The sequence below is a fragment of the Asterias rubens genome, chromosome 9, assembly GCF_902459465.1.
Source record: "Asterias rubens chromosome 9, eAstRub1.3, whole genome shotgun sequence".
Taxonomy (NCBI): Eukaryota; Metazoa; Echinodermata; class Asteroidea; order Forcipulatida; family Asteriidae; genus Asterias; species Asterias rubens.
In genome coordinates, this window is record NC_047070.1 from 3,708,539 (window position 1) to 3,729,105 (window position 20,567).

The following is a 20,567-nucleotide window of genomic DNA, read 5'->3' on the forward strand; positions in this document are numbered from 1 at the left end:
ACTTTGTGGATCACATAAAATAACAAACCTGTGAAAATTTAGGCTCAATCGGTCATCAGAGTCGGGAGAAAATAGCGGGAAACCCAACCTTGTTTCCGCACGTTTCTTCGTGTCATGACATGTGTTCAAAATAAATTTGCAATTCGCGCTAGCGAGAATTGATATTGTTTAAGCGTTTTCTCAAAAAGTAAAGCATTTCATGGAATTATATTTCAAGAGAAGTCTTTCACCATTACCTTCTGTAAACCCTGTAAGTTATTTGTGAATCTGTGAACTTTTTTTTTTCCTGTACCGAAAGTGTATAATGGCTTTAAAGGCACTGGACACTATTGGTAATTACTCAACTAATTGTCAGCATGAAAACTTACTTGATATCTGCGCTACAATAATGAGCACTGGAAGCTGTGAGAACTGTCCCCTCTGAACATAGTTTTTGAGAAAGATGCAATTTCTCACTCAAACAATAAAAGACTTCACCTGAAGCATTTTATTATGCATCTGTAAGCACACAAACATGTACAACAAGGGTGTTTTTCTTTCATTATTCTCTTGCAACTTCAGTGACCAATTTAACCCAAGGCAGGTTTGTTATTTTATTTATGTTGTGATACACCAAGTGAGAATACTGGTCTTTGACAATTACCAATAGTGTGTCCAATGCTTTTAAGAGAGAACGCTAACAAACTTGTTCCACTGATTACGTAGCCCATATAAAGTGTTTTGAACTTTGATAACTTATGCGAGAAAAATTTCATAATGAGTCGGTGGTGAAGTAAAAACTAACTGGAAGCACAATCCCTAAAGGGGATGTGTCATCAGGACCAAAGCAGGCCTGCGCTCTGATCCAAAGCAATAACTGGGTGAGTGTTCATGTATAAAGCCACAGACCTGATTGGATCATGACGAAACACCCCCTTTAAGAACTTACATGTTGTTCAAACTCCTTTTTAAATATAAAAGTATAGAGTACTTTTGTAAAAAATAATTCTATAGGATATTAACCACTTTTTATGTGAAATATCAAAAGAAAAATGCAAAACATTACCTTTTTTAAGATATATGTACAAACAATTATAATTAACATTTGAAAATGGCCAATCAAAAATATAAGAACGGGCAAAAAAGAAGAGAAAAATAATTGGGGCCAGAGTTTGAGGTTAAATTAATAGCCTGGTGGACGTCATCTGACATAAAAATTTAAAACAAAAATCATAATTAAATTTATGAAAATTAAGGCAATATTAACCACCAACATTTCGGACTGTTTAATTATACAAACCAAATACACAAAATAAGTAGTATCAACAAAGTGCACTTCTCTACATATCAGATGAAACTTTTTTGTGAGAAAGTAAAAAGAAATTCTGAATGACAAATTGCTCTCCCTACTTTTAGTAGAAAGATTTGGGTACATTTTTTACCCCTCCATGATTGGCAATTTGTACACCACTAACTACCTAGCATGTAACATTATCATTTGCGGCATTGTTTTGAAGTATAAACTTAACCGTCATACCAAAACTCAGAAAAACTTATTTAAAAAACTTTTAAATGACAACTTCAAAATCATGTTTATTGAGGAATCAACTGCATGCGCAAGCTAATGGGTAAGTGCATCGCGTGCGCAGTTGGTTTCTTTTTAATAAATAATAATATTTTCATTTAGAATTTGATTAATAACAACGATGGGAATAAAATAAAGGAATGAAAGAATATTTGTAGAGCTAGGGGAGCTTGGAACACAGGATTTTGTCTATCGTCACTTACAACTTGCATCAACTTGTCCAACTATTTCTAGCAATATCGGTTAAAGGGAAGGTACACGCTTGGGAATTGTCAAAGACCAGTCTTCTCACTTGGTGAATCCCATCATAAACATAAAATAACGAGCCTGTGAAAATTTGGGCTCAATTGGTCATCGAAGTTGCGAGAAAATGATAAAAGAAAAAACACCCTTGTTGGACGAATTTGTGTGCTTTCAGATCGGAATAAAAGACTTCTGGCCAGAAGTCTTTTATTATTTTAGTGAGAAATTACCTCTTCCTCAAAAAATACGTTACTTCAGAGGGAGTCGTTTCCCACAATGTTTGATACTATCAACAGCTCTCCAATGCTCGTTACCAAGTCAGTTTTTAAGTTAATATTTGTTTTGAGTAACTACCAAACGTGTACCTTCCCTTTAACACACCATACACAGGCTCCATTGCTTGATTATTGTTTTTAAATAAACTTTAAAAAAAACTTTGAACAGATATAGATAACCTATGGAAGAAAATTGACAAAAGTCTTTGTGAAAAAGGGCCAATTCGAAAGGTTTTGTGGCAAGTTCCAGGGCTGGAATCTGGATTCATGAAGAGGGCAAGGCGATTTCCATTTTGTAAAGGGCACACTCGGTTGCAAAATCTTAAAGTCTATAGAAAACCTTTGGAGGGACACTGAGGCAGAGACATGGCCCCAATTTCATAGCGCTGCTTAACGGTAAGCAAATTTGCGTGCTTACTGTAGCAAAAAAATTTGCTTAAGCCTTAGCGTTTTTCACAAGTTAGCAGAAAAATTGGGCGGCCATATTGCGTGTTTACCGCGGATTTGCAGTGTGATGTCATTTATTTTCGTGCAGACACCGGATGGTTGGCATGCCTTTTCGTGTGCTTACGGTTAGCAGCACTATGAAATAGGAATTGCACAGTAAGCACAAAATCGGCCGCTAAGCAGCGCTATGAAATTGGGCCCTGGTTATTGGCAAGCTCTTTTCTCAATCATGTCCAATGCGAGAAGTTTGAAAAACATCCATTTAAAATAAATACGACATCAATATGGTTTGCGGTAACACATGTGTGTATCTACTTGCCAGGTAGAGTTGTTCTTAGAGAACCGTCTTGCTTAATTCTACTACCGCGGAGTAGATTGCTCAGGTGTTCGGGAGACTTCTCAGTTCTAAAAAGAACTGTCCTGCTTATTAACTAATACCCGAGCGGAAGGTATAGAAAGACAGTTCTCCAAGAACAGCTCTACCTGGCAAGTAGATACACGCATGGTGTTACCGCAAACCAAATATATATTGAATCCTCACCATGCAATGCCTCAAATCCTTTATAAATACAACATCGCTCACACAACTTATTTAAAAAAATAATTTAAACAAATTTAAAAAACATCAACAAATTTCTACAACAAGGATTTGTGTTGCCTTAGTATCCAAGAGTCAATAGTGTTTTGGGTCAGAATGCCCTCTCATGATAACATGGATGAACGATTGATGAAAAGTTTTGAGCACATAAAAAAATAAAATTGATTACGTATGAAAATGGCACTTTTGGAATACATAAAATAGATCATAAATGTACGACCTTGGACAGGATTTAAATAAATAACACAATCAACAAATACCTTGTGTTTCATGGAAGTAGTGCAATCATACTAGACACCTAAATTCCTCAAGAATACTTAACAATTCCTGGCATTGAGAAATGTTACTTATCTGTCCGTTCAACCAGGACATAGTCCCTTCCTTTAGTCTGGATGCACTTATCGATAGTTTGCAGGACAGTTGCTAGACGCCTGTCCATAGCCCGAAGATGATGTTCCGTTACCACCGGGGCGAGAGGGTCATGTAACATGGATGTGCGGAGAAGATCGCTCAGGCGTGACTCAGGCCGGGTCAGCGTTTGGAAATGAAGGTAGGTGGAACGTCGGACCCTTTATAAAAAATTTAAAAAAAACTATGAACAAAAAATTGTTTTTTAAAGATTCCTAGCTTCTTCCGTTTTACTTCCGCTTCATCCATTACAAAGCTTCATTCATTTGGTTGTGCAGTGTTTACAGACATGTGAACTACAGTCATACTAAATTAAACTGGGAAGGTTCGTCTTAACTTTCAATCCAAACCAGACTAACATCAGATGGAGTCAACAAAATATAAAAATAAGTCGCCATAATCAAATGGTCACACCATGAAGTTCCAATCGATATTTGCAGTTTGTTTTTGTTTTTTTATATACGTTATTTAAATCACTCAGGTGGGATTCAAACCCACAACTTCTGCATTGCTTGAGCAGACATCACGCCACTATACCACTGAGCTAACCCAGTGCCTAGAGGCAGGACAGATCCCATATTATCATATTGACCCCTTGCACGCGCGTCACACGCGGCGACTGATGCCACGCTCACCATGTTGGTGGGCAGTTTGGTTTACGTGTATTAACGCCGCGTCGCCTAAAATGCCTAAAACGCACAGCATACTCTATGCAAAGAGTTATATATGAAAACGCACATCGAAATTGCCCACCAGTATGGCGCATTCAAGATTTTTCTGATGATACCGTCAGGTGAAATGGGTCAATACCAAAATGGGCATTTCTACATGGATTCAGATATTTATAAAATTTAACCGGAACAAAAGCCATCTGCTATCTCAATTGAACAATAACATAATCATATAATTGTAAATAACTTTATTATAATCCATATGTTGTTTGTAAACTAATTAATTATCCAATCCCTAATAAGCCTTTTTGAGATATGGCGGACACAATGCTACAACACACTTTCAGGTTTGGGTAAATTTATGTGTTATACACCTAAACCAAACAGTACACTCCTAGCGCGTCCGCCATACATGTACCTCAAAAAGGCTTATGAATTGTGTGTCTGGGATTTTTCCATCAGAGAGTCAACTGTTTGACGAAGAAACATCATTACTATTAATTGTCGTCTGCAAGCGTGGTCAACCCCATTTACATGACAAAAGAAGCACTCATACTAATTAAACCAATCATTACACAATTAGAGACGCTATTGGCTAGTGTATGGTAATCAACAATTTGTGAGACTTGCATGGTCTATTACTATATAGGTCGGACGTGATAGCCTGTTGAAAAAAACCTCTGATTAAGCACAAAGCTGAAGTTTGAAAGGCCTAGGGTGTTCCATATGGTTTTATCTTCATTTTTTTATGAATTTGATCTTACTAATTTTGGTTTTACCCGTACACTGTTTTGTGTCAGCACTGTATACTGAGTACTTTCCCGACTCCTGTAATGAGAATACAATTTCTTTATTCCTATTGGTCGAGAGCAACGGCCGAGACAGGCGATACGCGCGACGCGCACAGCATTCCCTTATAAGGAGTTGTTTACCAGAGGGCCTTGACTGGGCCTTACCATTTCATAGCTGGAGGGGTGTTGTGTTGAAAGAAGTGTTGATGTTTTTTGACCGAAAAGGTATTTATGAATGGGAATCAAAGTGTGTTGAATCGATTTTCAACTAGTGGTTTAAACCCGCCGTGGCCTGGTTCTTGATAATTTACCTCGACTTCGTCTTGGTAAATTTATCAAGAACCAGGCCTCGCTGGGATTAAACCACTAGTTGAAAACCTCTTCACCACACATTGATTCCCTTATTATAATTTTGATCTTACGTGTAGTTAAAAAACATTTTTTTTAAAAGTGTTTCTATTTTAGGGGGAAGGGGGTTTAAAAATCACAATTTCCCTGTTGATTAAATAATCAGGAAAATTTCATCCCTGTATATGGCGCATGACAGAGACATGATTAGTAACATACTTGCAGCATTGGTAGACGGGAGCGAGGAACGTGATGTCATCCTCATGAGGGTTGCCAAATCCTTTACCATTGTCAAGAAACACAATGAATCCATTCCTTGTGTATTTACGCAGCATATCAAAGTGATGACGATCATAATTACCTATACCAAGAAAAAGAAATTAGATTTTTTTTTATCAATGAGCTACAAAACAACCACAAATACTTGTATCTATTGAATACATACTCCAAAATGATTTTTTAGTATTGACCCCTTGCACGCGCGTCACACGCGGCGACTGATGCCACGCTCACCATGTTGGCACTGGACACTATCGGTAATTTTCAAAGACCAGTCTTCTCACTTGGTATATATATATGCATAAAAAACAAACCTGTGAAAGTTTCAGCTCAATTGGTCATCGAGTTTCCGAGAAAATAATGAAAGAAAAAACACCCTTGTCACACGAAGTTGTGTGCTTTCAGATGTTTGATTTCAATACCTCAAAATCTAATTCTGAGGTCTCAAAATCAAATTCATGAAAAATTAGTTTTTTCTCAAAAACTACGTTACTTCAGAGGGAGCCGTTTCTCACAGTGTTTTATACTATCAACAGCTCTCCATTACTTGTTACCAAGTAAGGTTTTATGCCAATAATTATTTTAAGTAATTACCAATAGTGTCCACTGCATTTAAAATATAAGATTTTATGTTTTCTTCTCTTTGGCTGTGACCAAAATCTTGCATGCTGGGCAGAAACTCCAGCGTCTGAGGCTCTTTTGAAAGCATGTGAGGTCACAGGTCACATGGTCTACGCTCCTACTCCAGCCGTCAATTTCACCAAACTCTTCGTAACTTCGGATTAATCTTGTGACTTAGGCTGAGTTAAGTTCCGTATCCATAGATGATAGGACGAATTGAACCCATCCTAAGTTAGGATGAGTTACTCGTCCTAACTGGAGATTAATCCTAGCGTTTCGTGAAATCGGCTGCTTGTCAGCAAGTTGACCAACCATTCAAAACCATTCAATTGCATGGGTTGTGTAAGGTGGCACAGCTGTGCATAGAACTACTTAGGTACAATTAAATCAAGCTAGAAGCAGAAAATACTTGTTGACAAGTTTCTTTGCTAAGCAAATATTTAGTAGGACACCATTCACATAATGTAAACTTAAGGTAATTTTGGCTGGTAACCTGATTCTGTTCAGCAATACTTTTTTTGTACAAACACGTTTCATGTCCACACAGGACACAATCTGATATATTTTTACATAACCACGTTACTTCAACATGAAATGCTCCTCAAAATGCTTTATACTATCGAAAGCTGCTTAAATGCTTCTCACCAAACATTTTTGTTGCCAATAGACCAATCCAACGAGACGAAATTGGTAGGGCCCGCTGTTGAAAAGATTAATAACTGCGGTGTCTTTGTGCATAATCTAGGCATTGAACACACCGCAGCAAACTGCGCGTGGTACTCAACACTTGTGCGCCCGGTGCGCATCGGATTGGTCGTCGGATTGGTCAATAATTTTAAGAGTGGTTACCAAACTGTAAAGGGGGTTCTACATCCTTACAAAATGTATAACTTCTCGTTAAGAGAAGCGAGATTTCTTACGTATAAAGAAATCAAATATTCCTTGCTCGATGAGATCCAGGAAGTATCGACCATTCATCCAGACTGGTTGCTGGAACAAAAGGACAAACAAATGAAATTTCTTTTTTACAATGTGTACATTGTCATTTACAGACCATTAAACCACATTATTGATCTATTTTGCATAATCAAAGGCCATGCGCGTAGAAAAATGTAATCAAAGACAAATTATACCTCTGGCCTGTGGATTTGCTCGATAGTTGTAATCTTACAAATATGTTGATATTATAAACAATCAAACTAACCTGTGAAATTTGGTAGTGCTTTCTAGATATATTGCCGAAAATCACTGGATGTGCTTCAGCCAAAAAATTAGTAAACATCAAAACTGTGTTTTTGTTGTTCTCAAATTGCAACTAATGATCTTAAAGACATGGACACTAATGGTTATTACACAAAATATTTGTTAGAATAAAAGCTAACTTGGTAACGAGCAATGGAGAGCTGTTAATAGAACACAAAATATTTTGACAAACAGCCCCCTCTGAAGTAACATAGTTTTTGAGAAAGAGGTAACTTCTCTCACATAATAAAAGACTTCAACTGAAGCCGTTCTATCATGCATCTGAAAGCACACACAAAGTAATGCAACAAGGGTGTTTTTTCTTTCATTATTCTCTTGCATATTTGATGATCAATTGAGCTCAACTTTTCAAAGGTTTGTGTTATTTTATGCATATAGATGTTGGGATACACCGAGTGAGAATACTGGTCTATGGTATTAATTACCAAACGTGTCCAGTGCCTATTACGATAAAACACCAAAACAAACCTCCAAAAAATCCTGGCATATGTTTTTCCCCTTCCACCTGGAGAAACAAGAAAACAAAAGAGGGTTGTTCAAAAAAAGAAAAAGAAAAAAAAAGATAAAAAAGAGAAACTTTGAAATTAGGAAAAAGATTATAAAAAAAAACCAATTTTGCGAAACTTCACTTAGTTTGGGGTTGGGTTATTTTTCTGTTTAAACTTTGAAATTTGTGTACTTGGCATTGTATTTAATACATGCTAGTTTTTTTTCTTTTTAAGCTCTGAAATTTGTATACTTGGCATTGTATTTAATACATGCTAGTGAAAAATACTTGTGGGTGACCCCAAATGTTGTCTGACTCAACCGACAGGAAACCCCTGGGTCATTTTACTTACACTTTAGACTCTTTGACCCCTTGACTCCACGGGTACACCCGCTCAAATATCGGGATACCTCCATAAAACGACGGCAAGAACTGACATAAGGATATCTCCATCATGTCCCCCTTGGCACAAATGGGATGTTCCTCGTTGCAGAACCATGGCGCACACTTGCCAAAGAAGCAAATATTCCCATCTGCAAGGAAGTCAAAATCAAACTAGAAATTATCAAGTTGTGTTCTGGATAACTTTGAAGCTAATTATTGTTTGAAGCTTTGCATGGTGTGGATAAATAGGTAGAAACAACGTTTCAAACAGAGTTTTATCTGCTCATTTCCTGAAGACGTCCAGGGTATACTGTTTGATACGTCGAGTCCACACCAACTCTTTTCAAAGCCAACACTCCCACAACAGAAATTTACACATGGTTGTACAAGCAAATTTACTATTTAATTGAAGTCTATTCCTAATAGCTTTGAATCTAGTTATTAAGGAATGGAATGTTTCATATTTTATTAAATGTTTCATACGGTAAATAAAAATCTGCATCCCCCTATTCTTTGAAGTGACTCCTCTCCTGCCGCTTCCCAGGTTGTATCATAAACTTGGGTGTGACCTCTAGCTATGCAACAATTACAGGTTGTCACCCCCGAACAAAGATATTGAAAAGAAAAAAAAAGCAGAATATCCCTGAAAGGCAAAATCTTGGAAACGTGTTCTTGAATTCATCTGGCCAAACTATTTGAATAATCATATGATAAAATAAGCAGAATAACATGTTGGGAATTCATCCTCATCAGTAAATCATTTTTTGTATACGAGTCGTCTCTGTACTGTGGTGCTTCCGGTAATAAGATGATTGAAAAAAAAAACAGAAACATGGCATGTTTTGACATGTGACAATAAATTTTGTCACACTCTGCCCTATCAGTTAGTTTAGAAATGAAATGCTGGCATTTAGGGCTGGTTAGCTCAGTTGGTGGAGCTCCGGCACAAGAATTCGGAGCTAGTAAAAAAAAAAAACTTCTTAATTAAAATTGGCTGTGGAGGGCAGAGAAGCATGGAGACAAGTTTTTTTAAAACAAGGGGAGTGGAGGAGTAGATGAAATGAACTAAACAGTTTTAAATTATTCTCATACTACAGTTAGATCCCTTCCTGTCTTTCACAAGATTATGATATAAATATCTGAATCTGAAAGAAAAGAAATCATACAAATTTCTAGATTATACTTTTTTTTCTTTTTCTTTTCTTTCTTTTTTAGAAACAAAATATGTCTTACCTTTTCTGAAGACCGTCTCGAGCAACTCCTGGTCTTTGGAATTGAGAAGGAGTTCCTGTGTGAGATTAATGAGTCTCCCAGCGCAGGGACACACTCTCCTAAAACCAAGGATTCTAACAGAAGAAGATAAACGTCACGCGGAAAATAGTTTATAAAAGGTTTTGGAAAGAAAATGAGCAGAAATAGAATCCTTTTTGGAAAGCTGCACTCATACAGTAGTTGAGTTGGGAGCTTAAAGGCAGTGGACACTATTGGTAATTACTCAAAATAATTATTAGCATAAAACCTCACTTGGTAGCGAGTAATGGGGAGAGGTTGATACAATAAAACATTGTGAGAAATGGCTCCCTCTGAAGTGATGTAGTTTTCGAGAAAGAAGTAATTTTCCCTGAATTTGATTTCGAGACCTCAGATTTAGAATTTGAGGTCACGAAATCAAGCATCTGAAAGCGCACAACTTCGTGTGACAAGAGTGTTTTTTTCTTTCAATATTATCTCGCAACTTCGACGACCAATTGAGATCAAATTTTCACAAGTTTGTTATTTTATGCATATGTTGAGATACACCAACTGAGAAGACTAGTCTTTGACAATTACCAATAGTGTCCAGTGTCTTTAAATGGAAAATCATTTTCACCACCCATTTTTATAAACATTTCACACTACATGACCCTATCAGCTATGACAGACCCCAAAACAATATCCATATTTAAAAAAATAATAATAATAAATAAATTAAAAACAAAGTTCTGCCTACTGACCCTAAATTTGTTTTCATTCCCCTACCATTTGTTTAAATTTGTCCTTCGTATGCCCCAAATTGTGTAACCAATAAACTTTCAGATCGGATATGATCAAGATTTTTTGTTTTCCTTTTTGGGGGGAGGGGGGGGGGGAATAACACTCATTCTACAAGAATTGTTTACACAGATTGGAACAATTGCATTAGAAGCCAGTATATAAATATATTTACTTGTCTAGATGGAATGCAGCTATTTCAGCATTGTGACGCTCTTGGTCTAACCAGAAAGGTTCCTTTTTGTTGTACTTGTAAACAAACTCCCTTGACGCCCTGTGAATAGAAGAAAACACTTAAATAGTAGCTCCTTTTTAACTTGATTTGCTACTTTCGCACAACGAAGTGCGGCTGTCAGGTGCAGTCTTGATGCTTAATTCAGTGTGTTAGTTGTCACTTTAAGCTTTGGTATGCTCTTTTCAGCCAGGATAAAACTCAAGACCCCATCACTTATATAGTCGTACAATATTTCATTTCATTTCTTTTATTTGTCTCAGATCGTGGCCCATGGGCCAAATTGCAAAGGGTAACATTCACAACAGTAAATACTAAAAACAATATACCTAAGTGTTTCTTTCTGGCAGCAAAACAGGTTTTGACCTTTGCTCTGTAAGGGGCCCAGCAATTGCGACCCATTCAAACACTCAAACAAATATTCTACTTTTTACGTCCCTGGGCAGACATCCTTTGTTGATGTCCATTGTCCCTGTGCATTAGCAACCTCCAATACACTTTGTACAAAAAATTCCTTGTGGGACTCCCCAGTCTCTAGAATTCCCCTATGGGTACCTTTTGGTTTCCCCTTTGTGTCTTGTCCTTGGTCTTAATAAGGAAGCGGATATCAAAACACTTTTAAAAACTTGTGGGAGGGGTAGGGTTAGGGTTAAATTATAGTAAGCATTTCAATGTTCTTTTCCCAACACAGAAATATACAGCAGTGCTTTTTAGGAAGACGACATAATTATTTACTTCCTCTAAATTTAGGGGAATACATGTACATACATGACAAAAAAAGTCTTCTTTTGATATTGTACATGCATGTATACATGTACTATGTACATCCTTTCTTCTAAAAAAAGTAATGCAGTTTTTTTAAAGGAAACTGTTCAAGAAGGTAAACCCTAACGGTAAGGATATCAGAAAAAAAATAGAGGTTATAAATGAAGGAAAAAAAAGTTCCATGGCCCGACATTTTGACCCTAGCAGAGTCTTTCTCGAAGGCTAAATGACAACACAACAAACATGAACAAGTACGTCTACATGACACTCCTCTTTGTAGTCTTTGGCATCAAAATCTGCCTAGAATGCATATTGTATACTCTTTTTATACGCACTTAATACCCCTCTCAAACTTCACAGGGTGCTTTTGGGCTCTGATGGCAAAGTGACCCTCCTTTAAAAATTCATCTCCCATTTAGATACCACACCTACCCCAGCCCCAAACAAACCCTTTATTATTACTCACCTCATAGGCTTCACAATGGCTCTGTTTCCGTCAGCTAATCTGACATCCAGCTTTGCTTGACTTCCTCCGACGAACAAGGACATGTTGACTATCTTAACAGTGGCCAAGTCATTGAGCAGACTGGCCATGTAGGGGGCGTCTTCAGAGTAAAGAGCGTCCTGGTGAATGTCTGAATGAAACTGCTGCCATGGATGACCAGTCCTATTATCGTGAACAGAAAAAAAAAGATAATTGTAAAATGACCAGTTTTGTGGACCATTTAAGCAAGAGGCACGCTTACTCAAAATGTGATTCTTGTAAGCAGGGCCCAAATTTCATGGCTCTGCTTATCGCCGAATTCTGCGCTCACCATTCTCTGCTTATGTGCAAACACTGACTATCTGTGCTAGCTGTGTAAGACTGTACTTTTGAAGCAGGGACAGACAAGCCTTAATTGTTCGTCAAAGCGCATTTCAAGCAACAACAGAAAAATAGATAAATCGTAAAAGGACGAATTTTCAGGAAGAAAAACTAGATCTAAACATTGTTAGATTAACATATAAATTTACAGCTTTTCAGGATAATTGGAAGCAAAAAAATGGCATAGCACATTTCTTTGCTTTAGAAGCAATAAATCAGGGGTTGGGCACCAGTTGTTAAATTGCAAACTTAATAATTTTGGTTGGTTGTGCACAAGCAAATTGAGAAGGGGTGTTTACTTACAAATATTTGTATAGCAGTTTTTACTTTTACTTGTAAAAATCAGTTTCAGAAATGCCTTGATAGAAAACAACGACAATTTGTTAAAACCTCTGTTTCAGCTTACGTGCATAAAACTAAAGGGTAAAGGCCAATGTACTTTACAAATCTTTGTTTTACAACAGAGAGTCAGCATACAAATAGATTGTACGCATGCTCACTCTAGTTAAATTACTTTATGAATGAGTCACGACATCCTACCGGCACGATGGGACAGCAGTGCATACAATGTGGATGCCAAAATTAGCCATAGACTGTAGATAGTGAGCTTGAGCTGTGTACGAATTAGCCGGCTAGCGGCGACAGCGGGATCTTTGGGTCATCGAGTGTTGAAGCATACGATGTCTTTAGTAACAACCTTTGGTAACAGTCAAAGCCGTAGCTGCCAAATTGGACCCGGCCACAGATTACATATTTTTAAAAGCAATTGCAGAGACAAAAAAGGGACAGTAATGAGATTTGTCTGGAACCTCCAACTGGACCCAGTGTCATAAAGACTGTTTACAGGCGCACAAACTCGCTTAAAACATAATAGTACTTAGCAGAGTCAGGTAACCAGCCCAAAATTACATTAAAGGAACGTTACAGAATTGGTAAGAGAAAAAAAATCGTGAAGATCACAGATGATGATAGAAGAAAACATCCTTTGAAATATTTCTGTCTGAAATTTCACTTTTCGCGTTTGGATTTTATCGCTCAGTGAGCGTTTTATTCATTTTTGTTTTGGCATCGATGCAATGCAAGATTTGTAATCGGTTTTTCACTATTCTCTTGTGACCCAGATGGCCAATCGATCTCAAACTTCTACAGGTTTGTCAGTTTATGTAGGTGGTGGATCACATACATGTAAAGTGCTTACACTGCCAGCAACTTTTTTGCTAGCAAAACCAATTCTGTAATGTTCCTTTAAGTTTGCCTTGTTGTGGCTGGTGCCCGACTCAATTTTTGCTTAGCAAAGAAATTTCTTGAGCAGTATTTTCTGCATTTTTATAAACAGTTTTATGAATGATCCCTGTGAAATGGTAGTCGTGCGTTCCTTTATTGTTGCACCAATGGAATGGAATGATCTTCCGTCAAACATTTATGCAGCTCATACAGGGTTGAGGGTTCTCCTAGAATGTTTCAAATCGGTGGGGCAGTCTGGACACAATTGTTTTATGATTTGCACAGGACTGATACTTGGCGGAGGCAACAAAGGCAATTGCCTCCACGCCCCCTGGTCATTGCCTTGGTGCCCTTGGAATCCTCTACTATGGAGAAATCTACAGTTTTCTCACTTAGGGTGCCCTTTATTATGGAGAAAATGCCTTGGTGCCCTTGCCATTTAAAAAATGAAGCATGCATGCCTGTCAGTAGCTTGTTGAATTGAAACAGCGTCCACAAAAATGTTTTACTTTATTGTTGCCTTGATAAAAACAAGATTACCAACCAACTGTCCACATAATCCTGTTTTTATCAAGGAAGATATTTCAGGCTAAGCAAGTTATGGTGCTTAGCAGCTCTATGAAATTAGGCAAGGTTCCTTCAGGATTTGAGCACAACAAAAGATGACATTTGGAACAACAGCCTGAATGTTTTCATAGAAAGCATTGGATCCACCTGTTACACTCATACAGAAAAAACAATCAAAGAAATATTTTGCTTGTACAGTTTTATAGCTGTCCGGAAATAATGAGTTATTGATTGAGTTCTATATCTAGCTAATGGTTCAAGGAATATGCAACAAATGGAAATTTGGCTGGTACTCCTGTTTTTATCATGCTAAGCAAATTTTGGTTCTTAGCAGCTCTATGAAATGAGGCCAGATTCCTTCAGGATTTGAGCACAACAAAAGATGACATTTGGAACAGCAGCCTGAATGTTTCCATAGAAAGCATTGGATCCAACTGTTACACTGTATCCGGAAATAAATAAAGAGTTATTGATTGAGTTCTATATCTAGCTAATGGTTCTTCAGCAGCAGTGCTTGGGGGCATGTGGCTTGGCTAAGGCGGCGCAGCTTGCAGCAGCTGTTTTGGATGGGATGCAAAAGGGATGCCAACTTTCTGTGGGCGGACCAAAGATACGCTGGGCGGACAGCATTTGAGAATGATCAGCTTGTAATAAATACATTGCTCTACGTCTACACAGTTCAGGATAATAATAATAATAATAATGAACCAGTTTTGTAGAGCGCATATCACAATCACAGAGAAGTCCCTATGCGCTTAGAGATGAAAACACAAGAGAAGCAAAAGTTAATAGAGATGTGAAGTAAATACATAAGCACAAATTTGTTGATACAGAAAGAAGTACTGAAGGCTATTGCAAAAATAAATGTGTTTTTAACTTTGTCTTAAATAAATTCACTGTTTGAGCTTGTTTTATGGTGTCCGGAAGACTATTCCATAATTCTGCTGCTGCTGCTGCTGCTGCAAAAGCTCTGGCCCCATAAAATTTAGTAAAAGTCGAGGATTTGGGAAATTTTTCAAAATGTACATTACATTAAACTTACATGGTTTGAAGATAATGATAGTGGAAAGCTTCCCTTCAAATCTTGCTTACTGAGGTGCTGTAGTTTTTGAGAAATGAGTTAAACAATGTTATGAAAATACGTTTGTAATGATTAATATAATTTTCGTCTCATGAGCAAAAAAAAATTCATGACATTGTTTAACTCATTTCCCAAAAACTACAGCACCTCAGAACGTAGTAAATTCAGGGAAGCTTTCTATACATGTGTGTCATTACTCTTCAAACTGTGTAAGTTTAGCGTAAATCTGTGGACATTGTGTTTTTTGTCCTACAAAAGTTACATACATGTAGACCCTTTAAAAGTTTAAAGAAAGTGGACACTATTGGTAATATTGTCAAAGACCAGTCTTCTCACTTGGTGTATCTCATCATATGCATAAAATAACAAACCTGTGAAAATTTGAGCCCCATCCGTCATCGAAGTTGCGAGATAATAATGAAAGAAAAAAACACCCTTGTCACACAAAGTTGTGTGCGTTTAGATGGTTGATTTTGAGACCTCTAGTTCTAAATCTGAGACCTCTAGTTCTAAATCTGAGGTCTCGAAATCAAAATTGTGGAATATTACTTCTTTCTCGAAAACTTTGGCACTCCAGAGGGAGCCGTTTCTCACAATGTTTTACACCATCAACCTCTCCCCATTACTCGTCACCAAGAAAGGTTTTATGCTAATAATTATTTTCAGTAATTACCAGTAGTGTCCACTGCCTTTAAGAGAGTGAAATTCTCACAATTCATAGAGGTGCCCTTTACACATGATACAACGGAGGAACACATTGGTGGCCTTGTCCTTTCAAGAGAGATCAGCATCAGACCTGAACCCCTTACGGGAAAGTGCTACTTCTAGCTAGAAGTTAGACTTGTGGACAAGTCGTTAAATGTCTGTCGCCGTGATAGCGTTCGGAATCTCCCCGTCATTCCTGCTGTATTCTGGTGAGACTGTTTGCACTGCAAGACTACTGCTCTCACGTCTCAAGTTAATGGGAGTAGCAGTTCGCGCAAGAGCAGTGATTTCGCGAGAGCACTGCCACAACTCGACTATCTCACTGCGGCAGCCCATTAACGACATGTTCACAAGTCTAGCTAGAAGTAGGAAAGTGTCAGGGTGTACACATCCCTCTCCAACAATGTCTCTTTGACATCTTACACAAGGGGTGGATGGTCTCTGGATGATTAATTTGCAAACATGCCTTCATTTTTATTCTCCGTCATCCAAATTCGGTTGATTTTGGAGGACTTAGGGAGGATTAGAGACTGCAACTGACCAGGGCCCAATTCCATAGAGCTGCTGAGCACAAAAATTTGCTTAGCATGAAATTTCTTCCATGATAAAAACAGGACTACCAACCAAATTTCCATTTGTTGTATGATGCTGCTTACTGGTATTCAGCTGTTGTTTGCTTGTCCTGAAAATCACATGGACATTTTGTTGCCATTCCTGTTATTATCACTTAGGGAGAAATTTCATGCTAAGCAAATTTGTGTGCTTAGCAGCACTATGAAATTGGGACCAGGGCTCGAATTAAACACTGGAACGCAGGCCAGGGGCAAGTGCTTTCAGCATATGGCCAGTAAAAAACGACTGGACAAGCCCTGAGGTCTTGTGTTTTTCAATTGACTAATAAACATACCCCAATGTGTACAATGTATAGTATCTTTGTGAAAAATGTTGACAATGAATCTGATATTGTCTCCACAGTTCTATTGAGTAACGAACATGACGAAAGTAGCACGTGAATCTGGTAGACTGTAAAATAAATGTTAGTCCATAAAAATGTTGAGCTACAAGCCCTTCAATCTTGTGGATTTTCCCCAAAAAAATTGAGCCCTCGGTACACTTTTAATGTGTGATGCTTTTTTGTTTGATTTCAGGTCAAGTAAACAGTAAATTGCACATGTTTATCTTTACAACAATTTTGAAAGATATCTACATGGGGTACAAAGTACAATGCATTGTAGGGCCTACATAATGGTTTGCTATATTGACTCTATAAAATTCTATACACAGGTGGCAAAGAGCAATACAAATGCACTCTTGTATGAAGCATTTAGGACCATTTTAAATGCTGGACTTATCAAGCGTTTCATTAAACAATGGTAGCTTTAAACGCTTCAATGCTGATTCACTGTTGGACTCCACTGGGCGCATGTTTTGCTAGGAAAACCGGATTCATTTAGTCAATGCTATCACAATACAAATTTAAGGTTTAGTGCCTTTTCACAGCATTGCTCATGGAAGTAATTTTGCTAAATTGACTTTTAGTTTAGTTATAAACGGTTCTTTGCAAAATAAAATTCAAGATATTTTGACGTTTAAAAGAGTAAGTCCCAGTGTTGGAAATTTATGTGGTAAAATAAGGTGACTGTGTTGCACTGGGTTCTTGCAATAAAAAAAAAACACACACGGAACCTACAGCATTACGTTCTTCTAAGGTTTATCACGAAAAGCAAAATATCAAGAAAGGGCGCTGTTGAGCCCACACAAAGATGTAAGCAATGCGTGCGCACGTCGTGGTTGACAACATACACTGCAGTAGCAGATGCCCCATCTACCTACCCGTAATGCATTGTGGTTCTGAATTGCGACATTCGAAGGCCACAACAATATTGGTCAAGTGTCTTGCTTTTAATAAAGGACACAAGTGTCACGGATGCTCGCCCCAAAATGCTTGCCCTTGACACTTCTTAATTAATTTAAAGCCAGTATTTAAAGGCAGTGGATACTATTGGTAATTACTCAAAACAATTATAAGCATAAAACCTTTCTTGGTGACGAGTAATGGGGAGAGGTTGATGGTATAAAACATTGTGAGAAACGGCTCCCTCTGAAGTGCCATAGTTTTCGAGAAAAAAGTAAGTAATTTTCCACGAATTTGATTTCGAAACCCTAGATTGAGAACTTGAGGACTCGAAATCAACCATCTAAAAGCACACAACTTCGTGTGACAAGGGTGTTTTCTTCTATCATTATTATCTCGCAACTTTGATGACCGATTAAGCTCAAATTTTCACAGGTTAGTTATTTTGTGCATGCATGTTGAGAAACACCAACTGTGAAGGCTAGTCTTTGACAATTACCAATTACGTGTATACATGTGTCCACTGCCTTTAACATAAATTTAATTTCAAGATTGAATAAACTGTGAATGCTGTAAATATGAAGAAAGAAATAAGAACATTTCCATATCCAGCTTGAACCACTTTTATTTGATTTTTTAAGGGCTGTTGCAATGTTGGCTTTATTTATAATCCCTTTTTTAATTGAGGAGTTATTGCTAAATATTACCCTTATTTAAAAAACAATTAAAGGACAATTCAAACGCACATTTCACTGTGTGGACGGAATTCTCGCGCACTCTTGCCCAAAAGAAACTGAATTGGAGTGTCGTGCAGCAAATAGTTTTGTCAGACCACCATCTATTGGCCCAATTCATCTGCTAAACTGAAGTCATCCTCAGAATAATCTTGGATGCTGCATTTTGGTGGTCAATATCACTGTGCCATATTTAGTGAATTGAGAATTTTAGGCGACGCTGCTTTACATACACATTCATAAATACCTCAGACAGTTTCCCTATTCCTATTGGTAGAGAGCGCGTCACGTGGGTGTGTATAAACCTTTGTTTATGACCGGTAAAAAGAGTTGAAACATGGGCGTGACACGCGAGCTTGCACCTGTTCTTATAAGACAGTTTCTTAATTCCTATTGGTCGAGAGCAACGGCTGTAACAGTTGTGCCACATCACGCGATACGCGCGAAGTCCACAGCATTCCCTTATAAGGAATTGTTTACCTGAGGGCGGCGGAGGGCTTTACCATTTCATAGCTTGAGGGGTGTTGTGTTGAAAGAAATCATTGAACAATATAATTTTTGCATTTATTTTACTTTTTGACCAAAAAGTGTTGCTGTTTTTGACCGAAAAGGTATTTATGAATGGGAATCAAAGTGTGTTGAATTGGTTTTCAACTAGTGGTTTAAACCCGCCGAGGCCTGGTTCTTGAGACGAAGTCGAGGCTTGGTTGGGATTAGACCACTAGTTGAAAACCTCTTCACCACACATTGATTCCCTTATTTATAAACCTATCGACCACCAATGGTGAGCATGATGTGCTGTGATGTGCGTGCAATCTTAAATTCAGACCCTCCTAAAATAAAAACAACCCTTTTTCCATAAATTAATAATTAGGCCGAACTATTTTTGTGTATTGGTTGTTCAAGTGCCTTTGATTTAAGTTAACATCCCACCATCACATGATTGACCCAACTATTGTCTGGACAAGAAACAGTTGACCTAAATTTAGGGAGATAAAAAGTGCCAGTCAGAAGGAATAATTACAATTTCTGCCTTCAACAATTGAACAACCCATGAATAAATAATCACACACCCACCAACTATTGTCTGGACAAGAAACAGTTGACCTAAATTTAGGGAGATAAAAAGTGCCAGTCAGAAGGAATAATTACAATTTCTGCCTTCAACAATTGAACAACCCATGAATAAATAATCACACACCCACCCATGTATTTCCTGTACATCCCATCCTACGGGCAGCTTCACATTCCCCGGTACGTCCCGCCTCGGCAACGTCTCATTTCCCGGGGACTTTTTCTTCTCATGAGTCGGACGATTTCGGCGCAAAGGAGTCCGCAAAATCTGTGACTCTCCCCATTCCAGATTCGCAGTGAATTTTGCATCGTTCTGTCGACGTTTTCCTGGATTTCCATGGATCTGTTGGATTCCAGATGGAATTGAAAGTCTTGCCCTTTGACGAGCATTTCGCTGATGGTCGTCCTTTGCCAGCAGAATGTGGATCACCGACACAGATGTCAGAAACAACACAGCACAGAATAAGAGAACAAGTCTATTTTTGAAGCGCATGTCGACCTAAAATCTCGACCACCTAGTTGTTGTGACAATGCAAACAACATTATTGGTGGAATTTATGAATGTGCATGATGTACATCTTTCCAAAACCTCGATAAGTTATGTCTCTCATTGGCCAGCATAATGATATTTGTGTGTGCCGTGTGTGATTTTTGTTACAGTAAAAAAAGTCGAGTCGTGTTGAGTCATAAAGTTTTACCGTATCAATTGAGGGCGCCCTTTACATTTAACTTTTTAACTTTACTCCCCTCCACTCCCCCAAAAAATATTCTGAATTATTTTGTTCAGGTTTTAGTTTGTACAAAAAAGAAAGGTACAAAAGATATTATTTATATACCATGACACCTTGTTATAACACTTTAGGGCTTGACATGGCAGGCAAGATAACACACTTACCCTTGAGAATTGAAAGGGGAAATTGTTAGGGAATTATTAACAAATGATTTTGGGGTTGAACAAAGAATTGACTAGAGTGGGATTCGAACCAACAACCTCCGGATTAACGTGCCAGCGCTCTACCAACTGAGCTATCTAGCCCTATATTGACAGTGTCCCT

The 20,567-nt window shown here is 37.9% G+C and overlaps 1 protein-coding gene across 1 annotated transcript; it reads right to left on the bottom strand.

The window, feature by feature from the left end:
* Positions 1 to 3,020: 3,020 nt before the first annotated feature.
* LOC117294892 (glycosaminoglycan xylosylkinase-like) lies at positions 3,021 to 20,147 on the bottom strand. The gene is made up of 9 exons (XM_033777440.1): positions 19,644 to 20,147; positions 11,874 to 12,074; positions 10,586 to 10,684; positions 9,613 to 9,725; positions 8,348 to 8,528; positions 7,977 to 8,013; positions 7,166 to 7,235; positions 5,565 to 5,706; positions 3,021 to 3,696 (listed from the first exon to the last, which is right to left on the bottom strand). The coding sequence occupies exons 1-9, from the start codon at positions 20,003 to 20,005 to the stop codon at positions 3,471 to 3,473; spliced, it is 1,431 nt and encodes a 476-aa protein (XP_033633331.1). The 5' UTR covers positions 20,006 to 20,147; the 3' UTR covers positions 3,021 to 3,470.
* Positions 20,148 to 20,567: the final 420 nt, after the last annotated feature.